This window comes from Siphateles boraxobius, unplaced genomic scaffold (genome assembly GCF_051911475.1).
Source record: "Siphateles boraxobius isolate OS27281-9 unplaced genomic scaffold, OSU_SipBor_1 46, whole genome shotgun sequence".
NCBI classification, from domain to species: domain Eukaryota; kingdom Metazoa; phylum Chordata; class Actinopteri; order Cypriniformes; family Leuciscidae; genus Siphateles; species Siphateles boraxobius.
The window spans coordinates 16,691,545-16,705,060 of NW_027509097.1; the positions used below are offsets into that span (position 1 = coordinate 16,691,545).

Below are 13,516 nucleotides of genomic sequence, written 5' to 3' on the forward strand. Positions count from 1 at the left end.
ACTACTGTACACTGAAGTGATTAGGAATTTGCACCACAGTACCTTAGAGTATGCATTAAGGACAAACCATCTTTGACAATAACTACAAAAGATATGGCATTTTCTCTCCTTGAAAGGCCCATTTATTTTGCAGTCCTATAATGTGCAATAAAATATTTAAGTAGATTTAGCATAGTTTTTCCATATCAGAATAATAGACATGACTGCTAGAATAAATAAATAAGTGTCCCATTTAGCCACTTGTTAGCTTTTTCAAGGCAAGTGAAATACTTTTTAAAAAATCACAAGGGGGTATAACTTATGTGTAGAATAAATCATGAAAATATCTTGACATTGTGTTAATCACAGACTTTATTTCAGGCGTTTAATTAAAAACCATTGACTTTGGCCAACCAAAATAATTAATTTCTGAAGCAATCTATTGCTACCACTAATGTTGGTAGTGCCGAAATCAAAAGTGCATTATGGGTTTTGAAGTTTTTGGCAAAAGGCAATGCCACAGCCATTTTTCTATGTTTTCTCTAGTCACAAAGCGGTTTCACCAATCTTGCCAGTGGTGAATTCCCCCTTTAACTTAAAGTTGTGATGAAACAGATGTAGCAACAGACCTTTTTTTCCATTTTGTGACATAGGGTACAGTGCAGTAAAAAACAAAAAAAGGTACATTTTGATTAAAATTAAGAGGCCAAATTAAAAAAATAAATAAACAAAACAATGGAAAATAGATGCATAGGTAAATTGTTCACAATAATATCATTTAAAACTCGTTTAGAAAATAGATGTGAAGTTTTAATTTCATGCAGACTTTCAGTCTTTGGTTTTGGTGTTTTTCAGGAAGACTTTCAAGTGTTTTCTGTCCCTGTGTGGTTTCTCTGCTCACTGTTTATGTAAATCCAGTCTGAAATCTTCATCCCAGACTAATTTCTTGCTTATTCTTTGCTTTGCACTGGCAGTGTTGACATCTGCAACTTTTTTTCTTTTTTTAATGTGAAAAACCTACAGCAGTGGATGCTGTGAGTTGAGTTGATATTTTAATGCTTTATCACAGGAGGCTTTTATCTTGACTTATGATTAGGTTAGCAGTATTTGAAAGCTCTGGGAGTCATCTGAGATATCCCTCTGATTTATGTTTGCTGAAAGAGGCTTGTGCTTATCGGCTGTCATGGGAGCTTTGTCTGCTCCTCTCAATTCATGTTGTTTAAAGTTGCCTGAAAATAGTTTCCAGTCTCTGGGGACTGTACATGAAAGTGTTAGACAACAAACAAGGTTCCAGGCAGCAGATGGTACATTTTAAATGCTTTTTGAGTTGGTCAGATATCATGTGTTTTTATTATATTTATTTATTTTAACCAGGTTTTGTGCTTTCCCAAAGTGATGCTCGGAGCATAGCAAACACTTCATCTTAGATGTTAGACTTCACTTCATGTTAGAAAGACAAAACGACTGGATTGAAACAACTTGGTCGGCCCATAGAGATTTGTGTTGAAACTTCATGCTGCATTACTAATTAAAATGTAGCTCATTCGAAAATGAAAAGATTTTAACATAGGTTCAATGACAAAATAGATTTGGAATTGAGAACCGATTCTTATTCAGAATTCCGTCTCATGCATTCTTCTTCAGTGCAGACGAAATAGTGTTCTGAAATACGCTGACAGAGTTTCCTACTTTACTTAAGGCACTGCAACACTGCTATCAAATCAACAGCATGCAAAAGCATAGTCCAGTTACTGCACAAATGACGCTTATGAGCTAGTTCCTTTTACTGAATTTCAGAATCAGAATCAGAATCAGAATCAGAAAGAGCTTTATTGCCAAGTGTGCTTGCACACACAAGGAATTTGTTTTGGTACTGAGGCTTCCAGTGGACATATACAAATACAACATGAAACATAATACTACAAATTATAAGAATAAAAAATAAAAATATAAATATATGAGAGTAAAACTATCACAGTTGGGTTTAGTCAGAATAGACATTTTCAGATTTACAGATTATGAACCTATTTACAGTGTTTTGAATATTATAATAAATAAATCTACATATAAGTATCACCTGAGTTGTGGGATATTGCACTAAACAGTGGGAGTATTGCACTTACAGGCATATGCCTTGGGAGGAGTGTTAACTGTTCAGGAGGGAAATGGCCTGTGGGAAGAAACTGTTCCTGTGCCGAGATGTTCTTGTGGCCAGTGATCTGAGTCTCCGTCTTGACGGTAACAGTTCAAACAGGTGGTGTCCAGGGTGAGTGGAGTCTGTGATGATTGTGTAGTATGTAATTTAAAACATACTACACAATCTTGTCCAACTCCCAAATTAGTGACTCTTATGAACTGGTTCCTGTAGTGAATCAAAAACATACACCACAACTAGTGTAGCCTGGCCATTGAATAGATGACTCTTATGAGCCGGTTATTTTTAGTGAATTAACAACAAAGAGTACAACCAGTGTAGTCCGACTCACTCCCCAGTGAGTGTAGTCTGACTCTTCAATGAATGACTCTCATGAGCTGGTTATTTTTTTTTGTGAATCAATAACATACTGTTCAAGCAGTGTAGCCCAACTCTCCAATAAATGAGCCGGTTCTTTTTAGTGAATCAAAAACATAGAATGCAACTAGTGTAGTCCGATTCACTCCCCAGGGAATGACTCTAATGAGCCAGTTCTTGTTAGTGATTAAGAAATATACTGCGCAAACAGTGTAGTCCGACTCTCCAATGAATGACTCAGTTATATGAGGTGATTCTGTTTAGTGAAACAAAAACATAGAGCACAACCAGTGTAGTTTGCCTCTCCAATGAATGACTCTTATGAGCCGGTTCTTTTTTGATTAATCAAACACACACACAGGTTACAATACATTTTGAGACTTAAATCTTTCATTGTTCATATGACAATATGTGGCTAAAGATAAATCAGAATCATAAAATTCTTTCCCTTCTTGGGTACACTGCCAGGATCAGGAACAGATAGAAATTCTCTATTTTTCTTATAGCTCTTGAGGCTTGCTGCTCTGTCAAAAATCTCTTCACACATACTCGACATAAGTGAGTATAGTGAAAAGCAAAGACAAGGCTTCTATGATGTTCCCAGCAGGGGTATCCTCTTCATTTATATTTTGACCAAGGTTTAATGCTGGAAGTTTCTCAAAGAATCATGGGTAAGAGCTGTGAAAATTGATATTTTTTTCCAGCCACTTTTGTTTCCTTATAACACAGGAGCTGCTGTGAAGGTGTTATACAGCTGAAGTTTCTATAAGACACATTCCAGGTGCTAGGGTTGTGCCCTTAGCTGACTCTCTCACTTGAGATAAAGATTTTTATAAATACTTTAAAACAGTTTGATAGTAAGCATCTTATGTAATGTTTAATTATGTAAAGCAGTGTATGCATTATACACAAACAGACCATTAATAATTGAGATTTTTACAGTAGATAGTTTGTCAGCTTCATGTTATTTTCTCTTGTCCTACCCAGATGAACAGAAGGAGTGGAGCGGGCCTTTTTATTTTATCCAGGCTGCAGACCCTCAGCTGGGTCTGATGAAGGCCTGGAGGATTGGTGACTGTGATTCAGGAGGCGATGAGTGGACTGAGGAGGTCCAGCTCACAAAGCAGGCAGTCCAGGCTATCAATAAACTACAGCCCAGACCTCGCTTTATGGTCCTGTGTGGAGACCTGGTCCACGCTATGCCTGGTAAGCCATCTTTTCCACTGAAATTGTTCTGATGGAATGCAAACGGATAGGTTTCTCCTGATATTTCAGACCACATCTTGGTGAAGTTTTAAAGGTATAGTCCACCAAAAAATTTACTCATCCTCATATCGTTTCAAACCTGTATGCATGTATTTTTTTTAATGCGGAACACAAAAGAAGAATGGCGGTTACCTAAAAGTTTAGCCTACAGATTAGGCCCGTTGACTTCCATTGTATGGACATAAAAGTACAATGAGTCAATTCAGTGGTTCCTAAACTATTTGGTTACCAACATTCTCCAAACTATCTTTTTTTGTTTTCATTTTTGAATGGACTATCCCTTTAAAGTAAACGCAGTCGTTTGGGGTTTAAGTTAATCTAAAGCCTAGTTCACACTACATGATTTTAAGCCCGATTTAAGCCCGATTTGCGAATCGTTGAGCTCGCCGACAGGTCAGGGCGTTATCGCGTGCAAATCGCGGGGGATTAGCGGGCGATGAACGCTCGCCAATCTGTTAGTATGAAAGAGCCAACAACGCATCAAAGACGCTCGCAGACGCGTCGCCGAGCCTAGAAAAATATCTAGCATGCTAGATATCCAGAGCTGTCGCACGACTCAACCTCACTGATGTCATGAACAACAGCCAATCAGAGCGAGGCATGGGTTGAGGTCACCGGGTAAATACGGGGGTAAATACACGATTTTTGCCGTCAGCCAAACATAAACATGCAGCTACATCTCCGATATAAACATGCTGTACTCACCTCCAACTCTCTCTGTAGCACAGACAATCCCTGCTGTTCGCGTATGCGGATCCACTCGGCCATACTCTCTTATTTTTTCTTTTTTTGCGTTTTTTTCTCAGAGCAAATCATCGCGCAAACAGTTTGCAGCACTAGTTTCTGTCTGACGTCCATATTCGCGGCGGTGTTTGTGTTCTTCTTCGGCGCGCGTGCGGTTTCGCCTCATTTCCGGTTCGCGTGATTTTTCGTGACAAAACGTGGTTTGTAGACAAGATAGAATCGTTGGGTGACAGAGTTGTTGTGAACTTGTGTAGTGCGTTACCTCCTGTTGGGGATCAATCACGTTGTGTCCTGGGTGTGAACAGCTCAACAACTTGAACACTCCTGATTTCACAGAGAGCAAGTCATGTAGTGTGAACCCCACAGTTCAGCCCGACGTTTTAAAATCATGTAGTGTGAACTAGGCATTAGCAGACAAAAAAATCGGAGATGTGCCAAATAGGGCTAGGTGGTATGATGATAAATATATTTTGTGAAAATGATCAGTGAAGACTATGCAATGTTTTATGTTTAGATTTGATTATTACATTTCTGTAGTATTTCATACCTGCAAAAGACCAACCTGAAAAACTTAAAGCAGTTTATTTCTTTTGTATCTTTGGCCCTGTTTACACCTGGTATTAAGATGCATTTTGTTGGATCGGACCACAATTAGACGAGGGAAACACATTCCCGTTTACACCTGGTATTTTAATCCGTCTCTTTTGTCCACTTCTTAACCACTTCTGTCCTGATTTCTTCAAGGGGAGGGTCTATGGGCGGATAAATGTAGGACTGCCCCCTAATATTGGACTAAACGTTAGTCGACGAGAAGAGGCTTAGTCGACCAAGATTTTATTGTTTGGTTAGTTGCTGAAAAATACTGTAAGTCACAAGAAGTACACTTTAACTCTTTTCCCGCCAGCGTTTTAAAAAAAAAGTTGCCAGCTGCCACCACCAGCGTTTTTGGTAATTTTCACAAAAAAGTCAAGCCCCTACAATATTTTGTTGTATGAATGTCTGGACATGCAATATATCAAAACAGGGCTCGAAATTAACTTTTTTACTTGTTTGCACTGGTGCTTCCAACTTCAAAAAGTTAGGAGCACCCACCAAATTTGACGTTTAGTTCTGCCAGAAGAGTGGAACGACCGGCAGCATTCTGGTGATTAAAAGCCTTAAATAATTGTGATTTTACCACTGTATTTCATAGCTTTGTAAGTTAAAATCCTTCTTTGCTAAACCTAATAATTATTTTGGTATATCATATTAATATTAAAACTAGAATAAAAAAGTAACATTAAAAAGTTTATTTTAACTAATTTTCTACCATATACAGGTGCTGGTCATATAATTAGAATATCATCAAAAAGTTGATTTATTTCAGTAATTCCATTCAAAAAGTGAAATTTGGATATTATATTCATTTATTACACACAGACTGATATATTTCAAATGTTTATTTCATTTATTGTGATGATTAAAACTGACAACTAATGAAAATCCCAAATTCAGTATCTCCGAAAGTTAGAATATTACTTAAGACCAATAAAAAAAAAGGATTTTTAGAAATGTTGGCCAACTGAAAAGTCTGAACATAAAAAGTATGAGCATGTACAGCACTCAATACTTAGTTGGGGTTCCTTTTGCCTGAATTACTGCAGCAATGCAGCGTGGCATGGAGTCGATCAGTCTGTGGCACTGCTCAGGTGTTATGAGAGCCCAGGTTGCTCTGATAGTGGCCTTCAGCTCTTTTGCATTGTTGGGTCTGGGGTATCACATACAGATTTTCTATAGGGTTAAGGTCAGGCGAGTTTGCTGGCCAATTAAGAACAGGGATACCATGGTCCTTAAACCAGGTACTGGTAGCTTTGGCACTGTGTGCAGGTGCCAAGTCCTGTTGGAAAATGAAATCTGCATTTCCATAAAGTTGGTCAGCATGCAGGAAGCATGAAGTGCTCTAAAACATACTGGCAGACGGCTGCGTTGACCTTGGACCTCACAAAACACAGTGGACCAACACCAGCAGATGACATGGCACCCCAAACCATCACTGACTGTGGAAACTTTACACTGGACTTCAAGCAACGTGGATTCTGTGCCTCTCCTCTCTTCCTCCAGACTCTGGAACCTTGATTTCCAAAGGAAATGCAAAATTTACTTTCATCAGAGAACATAACTTTGGACTCATCAGCGGCAATCCAGTCCTTTTTGTCTTTAGACGCTTCTGACGCTGTGTCTTGTTCAAGAGTGGCTTGACAAAAGGAATGCGACAGCTGAAACCCATGTCTTGCATACGTCTGTTTGTGGTGGTTCTTGAAGCACTGACTCCAGCTGCAGTCCACTCTTTGTGAATCTCCCCCACGTTTTTGAATGGGTTTTGTTTCACAATCCTCTCCAGGGTGCGATTATCCCTATTGCTTGTACACTTTTTTACCACATCTTTTCCTTCCCTTCGCCTCTCTATTAATGTGCTTGGACACAGAGCTCTGTGAACAGCCAGCCTCTTTAGCAATGACCTTTTGTCAGTTTTGTCAGTTCCACAGACTGATCGACTCCATGCCACACCGCATTGCTGCAGTAATTCAGGCAAAAGGAGCCCCAACTAAGTATTGAGTGCTGTACATCCTCATACTTTTCATGTTCATACTTTTCAGTTGGCCAACATTTCTAAAAATCCTTTTTTTGTATTGGTCTAAAGTAATATTCTAATTTTCGGAGATACTGAATTTGGGGTTTTCATTAGTTGCCAGTTTAATTCATCACAATTAAATGAAATAAACATTTGAAATATATCAGTCTGTGTGTAATGAATGAATATAATATCCAAATTTCACTTTTTGAATGGAATTACTGAAATAAATCAACTTTTTGATGGTATTCTAATTATATGACCAGCACCTGTACAATCAAATACAATTAGCAGCTAGGTAACAACGTGATTTGCACTTTTTTTCTGGTTTCACCTCACTCCAGTCTAAACTAAAAGTTTTTTTTTGGTAAGTTTTCTTCACATTGTCATATAAATAACCGCCGCCGACTTGAGCAACAAAGAAGCTCTGGCCGCCCTGCCAAGGACGCTTGTCAAAAAGTACAGGGAAAATTGTTGACGCTTTGGCCGCTCTGACGTAGCAGGGAGAAGAGAAGTGTCACAAAATTAAATGTAATAAACAGAAAAAACAAGCAATATATTGAAGAAGAAACATTTTATAATGACAGCATTTTTATAACCGTTTTGGTCACATTTGATCGGGGAAAAAAAATAATAATTAGCTATTATTATTATTATTATTATTTGCATTAGTGCAATTGATCAAATCGGTGTTACCGTGAGCAAATGAATTGTATTCCCGCTTGAAACGGGCGTTCGTAAATATTTCAAATAAAAGTTGCGCTCATTCTCAAACGTGTATCACTGGATCATGGATAATCGCGAAGTTGTTGTGTTTGGTGCTGCTGTATTGTATTTGCGGAGAAGATGTCGGACTCGGAGATTTTGGGTTCATGACACCCTCCAGGACCGTTATCTATATGCAAACAACGTGATATCATAAATGATAGGAAACCCAGCAACAGTGATGGTTAGCTTTTCTTCCATTTTCTTGGAACTAATGTTTTGGTAGGAACGAAAGTTTACATGGTATGTTTCTCTGGAATCAGCCAGCGCGGGGGATGACTATATTCCGATTGGTTGCTGGCTTTTGCCGCTGAACCGCGTCGTAGCTCATTACAATAAAGTTTAGCTACTTTCAACTTTCTGATTGACGCTCAAAACGCGACGCCGATGGATTTGACGCTCCTTGCAGCTGAGAGAAGCCAGCTTCGATTGAAAATGAATGACTTCCGGTAGCTTTGGAAGCTCAAGTCGGCGGCGGTGTGAACGTACAGTTAGGTTAACTAACATGAACCATGAGCAATACATTTGTTACTGTATTTATTAATCTTTGTTAATAAAAAAATATAGCTGTTCATTGTTTGTTCATGTTACTGAAAGATGATAGATGTATTTGTTAACATTAGTTAGCCTAATGCACTGTGAGCATTAGGCTAACTAATGTTAACAAATACATCTTTTGATTTCAATAAGGCTACTATTAAATTAATATTAACAAAGATTAATAAATGCTGTAGAAATGCAATTTATTAATAGTTAATGTTAACTAATGTAGTTAACTAGAGTTTAATAAATTGAACTTTATTGTAAGTGTTACCGATTTGTTATACACCGATTCAGATGTCTTGTGAGTTCAGTGTTGGACAGATCAGTTGTTTTAACCATTCATTATGGAATCCGTTTAAAAGAGTCATTAGCGCGAATTGCACGTGTCATTAGCGGACGTGTAGGCTACGGCACGCATTGTTGAGTGATTATCCCAGCAGTTTAGGACATCGCACAAGATTCGTGTCAACACAGAAAACATTTCATCACTGGATAGTTTGTTGCGTTTATTGAAATTGTGGTTTATGTCAGCTGAATGTGCGGAACGCTTTTCAGAGAAGATAAGGCAAACATTTTTTTTTTTTGCTGAATTCACACCCTGCGGTAATTCAGGAGAAAAATCTTCGAATGCTCCACGTGAAACTTCGGACTTCTTACTTTTTACCATGCTTTTTACCATCGTGTCAATAGGCGCGAGGGAGGGAGAGCAAGACCGTTTGGAGAGTGTGCGCGCGCGACCGGCTTTCTCTCTCTCTATGCTCGTTCTTTCAGTAACATGAGCCCTGTCTCAAGCGCAGCAGTCAGTCATCACTCACCGATCAAATAAGGCTTTGGCGGTCACCAAAAAAAATTCAGTGCAGGAAAAACCTTGTTTCATCTTCTCTTAAATTTCGCGCGGTAGTCAGCTCCCTGTCACGTGACAACGGGGCGCAGGCGAAAGTGAGTGGGAGTGATTAACAGCTAATATTAACCAATCTAAAATCTGCTCTAAAGTTAAGAACGTAAGGATGAAGTTTGATTGGATGTAATCGTTGGATAGAATGATGGTCCGGCCACAGCGTATCAGCGCACATAAGGTACACACTGTGCAGAAATAAAAGAGAAGTAAAAAAAGAGAAATAAACTGCTTGCACAGTCCAATAGCACTTTCTGGGTCGACAGTTCATTCAGTAGCATTGGGCCATTTTGATTTATATGCTGGTTAAAGGTGCTCTAAGCGATGTCGGGTGACGTCACTTCTTGTTGACGTTTAAAGTACTTTCAAACAAAACGGAGGCTAGCTAGACCCTCCCTCCTCCTCATCCGCACACTAACCCCCCAAACCCCACCTCCAAATCCTTCTTGTCAGTTATTGGCTGGAACCGTTTGTTATGTTTCGTGGTGCGGGTTAGCCCAGTTTGTTTTTGTTGCCGTTTGTGGAGCTTGGGGTGTCTACAGAGACCGTGTTTTGTCCGTCAGTGTGTTCAGGGGACAGGCAGCTAGCGGATAGTGAGGAGATGTTTGCTGTATGTGACACAAAATGTTTTGGCCTAAAAAACGCGTGACATCGCTTATGCATCTGCTTACATATGAGATTGCTCTTTTCTGCTTCTTTTTTGCCTGTGTTTTGATTTAAAAATATTGCACTCGTTCAGGAGATGCGTCATAGTGCCCCCTACCTTATAACAGTGATAACACAGAAAGCCGTAAAAACTCGTCAATGGCAGCCTTGGCAGGGAAGCGTTTTCTCATAAATGGCGAGTTAACTCGTCAATGGCAGGGAAAGGGTTAAGGTTAATTTATTTTACAGTTATGATTGAAGAGGCAGGGTTTGTGCTGAGTAGAGTCTCTTTTTCAAGTTCTGTATTCTTCTATCGTCTCTAATCTTTGAGATGGCTGTTATGAAATGGAGCTGTGGACCATCTGCATGAGCCGACTACCTGCAATCTCGACACATATCTAATTGCCTCAGCTCAAATTGCAAAGCACACAGGGAAATAAATAAATCACCTGTGAAGGTGAAGAGAGTCTTTATACATTAGGTTTCATGTGTCAGGTGTTTGCGCTAATGTCTTGCGCTTGAGTGCCAGTATCATAGCGGCAGTACATTTAAAGCGGTCGTAAATGTTTCTCACCACATGAATTTAAATCACCCAAATGTTGACAGTAACTGGTTTTTCAATGGCTGACTTATCAGATTATCCCCTTTTAGAATCTGAGGGAACTCTGGAGTGTCATATTTGCTTGATTTAATATGAGCCCAGGTTTGTGGCTTCCCTGCTGAATGTAATTTATAGGTCAGGTTATGATAAGCTGCCTGTAAAGGCACAGCCATGGAAGAGACCTTTAAATGGTCTGGCGTCAACACCCATTAGTGTCAGGCCAGAAGAGCAGGCAGATGATGCCATATGCATTACACACCATGTCCGTCATGCAGCCTGTCTCCCCTCTCTGCTCCGCATGGGCTTCGCCAGACCTATGCCACTTCCTCCTCACCAATTCTTCATTGAAGTCGGTTTGAAACAGAAGCTGCGATAGTCTTTTCTTCCCTTTTGTGACGTATATCTGAGTGAAACGGCTTTTCAAAGAGGAAAAAATGTAGGGGGACTTGATTTGCTCCATGGGAAATTGATTGGATTGTTGGATGATTGTGATTTGATACTGCTGTGATGTCATTTGAGTGGCAGGTTGTCACGACCTCACGCCCGTAAAAATGTCATTAGAGAATAAAAGAGATGTCGTTGCAAGTGGGAGGGGAAGTTATTTTGATTAAAGATTACAAGGATCTTTATTTCAAATGAAAAAAAAAATTATGTTCCTGGATAAATCGTTTATAATAAATACTGGAGTATTCCTTAAAAACCAAACAAAACAACAAATAACAGTTTTAATTTCATAGTGACTTTAAGCATCAGGACTTTGTTAGAAGAAGTTGGTGAGAGAGAAATCTCCCTCAAAGTTCCCCATCGGTCAGTCACCGCAACCTAGGTCATGACTGACCAATAGGAATCTCACTAGAGAGGCCAATCTACTTCGAGTGAAACTAAAACAAGCCAATACACATTGGCGTGCAATCATTTTCATCAACTGCGCAGCCTCGTTAGCGTGGGTATATAACGAGCAGCTGCTGCAATTGCACTTCAGTCTTTTGCTGCGGAGCCAACACTTTGATGCTGTTTTCCAGAGTGAATCTGAGAAGACAAGCCTCTTACAACGGACCTCTTCCCTTTGGTGCGGGCGTGACGGCGCAGCAGCGTGAACGTTTTTTCTCTCTTTCTCCTTTTTTTGTTTTCCTTATTTGAGCAAAGCAAAAAAAGCTGTTATAACAGCTGGTAAGTTGCGCCTCTCAGAGCGCTCAAAAGCTGTTTTTACAGCTGGTAAGGTGCACCTGAGAGCGCTCAAAAGCTGTTTTTACAGCTGGTAAGACCAGCGCGAGAGAGACCGCGACAGACAGGTGCAAATTCCTGTCTGTGTTCGCGGTGACTGTTCCCCTGCGTGCCTCAGCACCTGTGAGAGCAGTTCCTAAAAGAGCTTACACAGATAGTTTGCGTCTTTTTCACAATGACGTTCTATCTGTGTGTTTCTGGATGCGGTCGTTACCCGGGATCATGGAATGGTCACGATCGCTGCCTCGTGTGTCTGGACCTCGAAACACGCTGAGGCAGCGTTTGTGGATGAGTCATGTACCCATTGTGGGAAGATGATCATCTCGGAGCTGCGGTTGAGACTCTCGTTCCTGCAAAGGGGCGGAGTCCCCGTGCATCTGCCTTCGGGCAGTAACACGGGAGACCTGAGGATCACGGTGAGCGCGCTTCCTTCGGGGAACCAACCCCCTAGGAACTCTCATCCCTCTCACACTCCGCAGCCATTTGAGTTACCAACCGAACGTGCTGGACCATCCTTGAGATGTTTACCAGTCGTTTCCTTCGGTGCTCCCCACGACGGCAAGATGTCGATTGCTACATTGGAGGGTGGATCAGACTTCTCCTCGGACGACGGCTCGGAGCCGCTGCCTCCTCCGGGTGTGCCAGCGGTGCCCGAGTCGGACCCAGAGGTGATAGCCATGATTTCATTTTCAGCTGTGCCCTAACTCCACTTGGCGCGGAGAACCATGTCTTCCTTCCAGGGCCTGTAGGTTCTCGTCGGACCTATTCGACGAGGCTTACAAGGCCTGTGGGGAAGCTGCCTCTGCCATGCACATCATAGCGTTGCTGCAGGTCCATCAGGCCAACGCACTGAAGGACATGCACGAGGGTGTTCATGATTCACAATTTCTCCAAGAACTTTGTGCCGCAATGGACCTCGCGCTTCGTGAGATGAAGGTCACCGTGTGGTCATTGGGTCGTGGGATGTCCACCTTGGTGGTCCAGGAACACCATTTCTGGCTGTGTCTGGCCGACATGAGGGAGACCGACAAGCTCCGGTTCCTTAACTCACCCGTGTCTCAGACCGGCCTCTTCGGCGACGCGGTCGAGAACTTCGCCCAGCAGTTCTCGGCTGTACAAAAGCAGACAGAGGCTATCAAATACATTCTGCCGCGATGGTCAGCTGCTGCCTTCACCCCAACGCCCGCGGCTCCTCAGTCTGCTCGTCGCCGGGGGCGTCCTCCTGCTTCTGCCCCTGCTCCCGTGCCACAGCAGTAGGCTCCACATAAACGGCGACGTGGAGCCAGTCGTAGACAGCCCACCCCGCCCGTCCAGGCCCCCGCCAAGAAGGGCGGCAAAGCCAGAGGTAAGTGGCCCCGGTAGAGGCAACCCAAAGATGGATGGAACCGCTCTCTAGGAGATGGTGGCCTCACCGCTCCCTTCCCCAGAAGAGGGCCGGGAGGAAAAATGTTAATTTCCGCCGCTGGCCTCAAAACCAGCGGTACCCAAATTCTCAATTATAGAGCAGCTTCCTTCATCTCTGGGTCTGAAGAGAATCATCACCACTCTCATCTCCCTCTTCTGTCGCCAGCGGGCAGCAGAGTGTGGTCCGAGAACGCCACCAAGCCGCCTCCTGCACCTCCTGCCCCGTGGAACCAGTTAAGTGGTGCACAGCACACTCAGACGCCACTACGGGCCGCCTCCCAGAGAGAGCCGCCCGAGCCGTGTCCCTGTGTTGCACCTCACTGCCCC

General features: G+C 41.9%; 2 protein-coding genes across 3 annotated transcripts in view; one reads left to right on the top strand and one right to left on the bottom strand.

Moving 5' to 3' along the window:
- Positions 1-13,516, bottom strand: part of shisa9a (shisa family member 9a) — a 736,130-nt gene that overhangs the window by 43,858 nt on the left and 678,756 nt on the right. The window lies entirely within an intron of this gene.
- Positions 1-13,516, top strand: part of cpped1 (calcineurin-like phosphoesterase domain containing 1) — a 40,185-nt gene that overhangs the window by 850 nt on the left and 25,819 nt on the right. For both annotated transcript variants that reach the window (XM_077201145.1, XM_077201146.1), the window contains exon 2: positions 3,479-3,697. In XM_077201145.1, the coding sequence (XP_077057260.1) occupies positions 3,479-3,697 (219 nt within the window). The remainder of the gene's footprint in view (positions 1-3,478; positions 3,698-13,516) is intronic.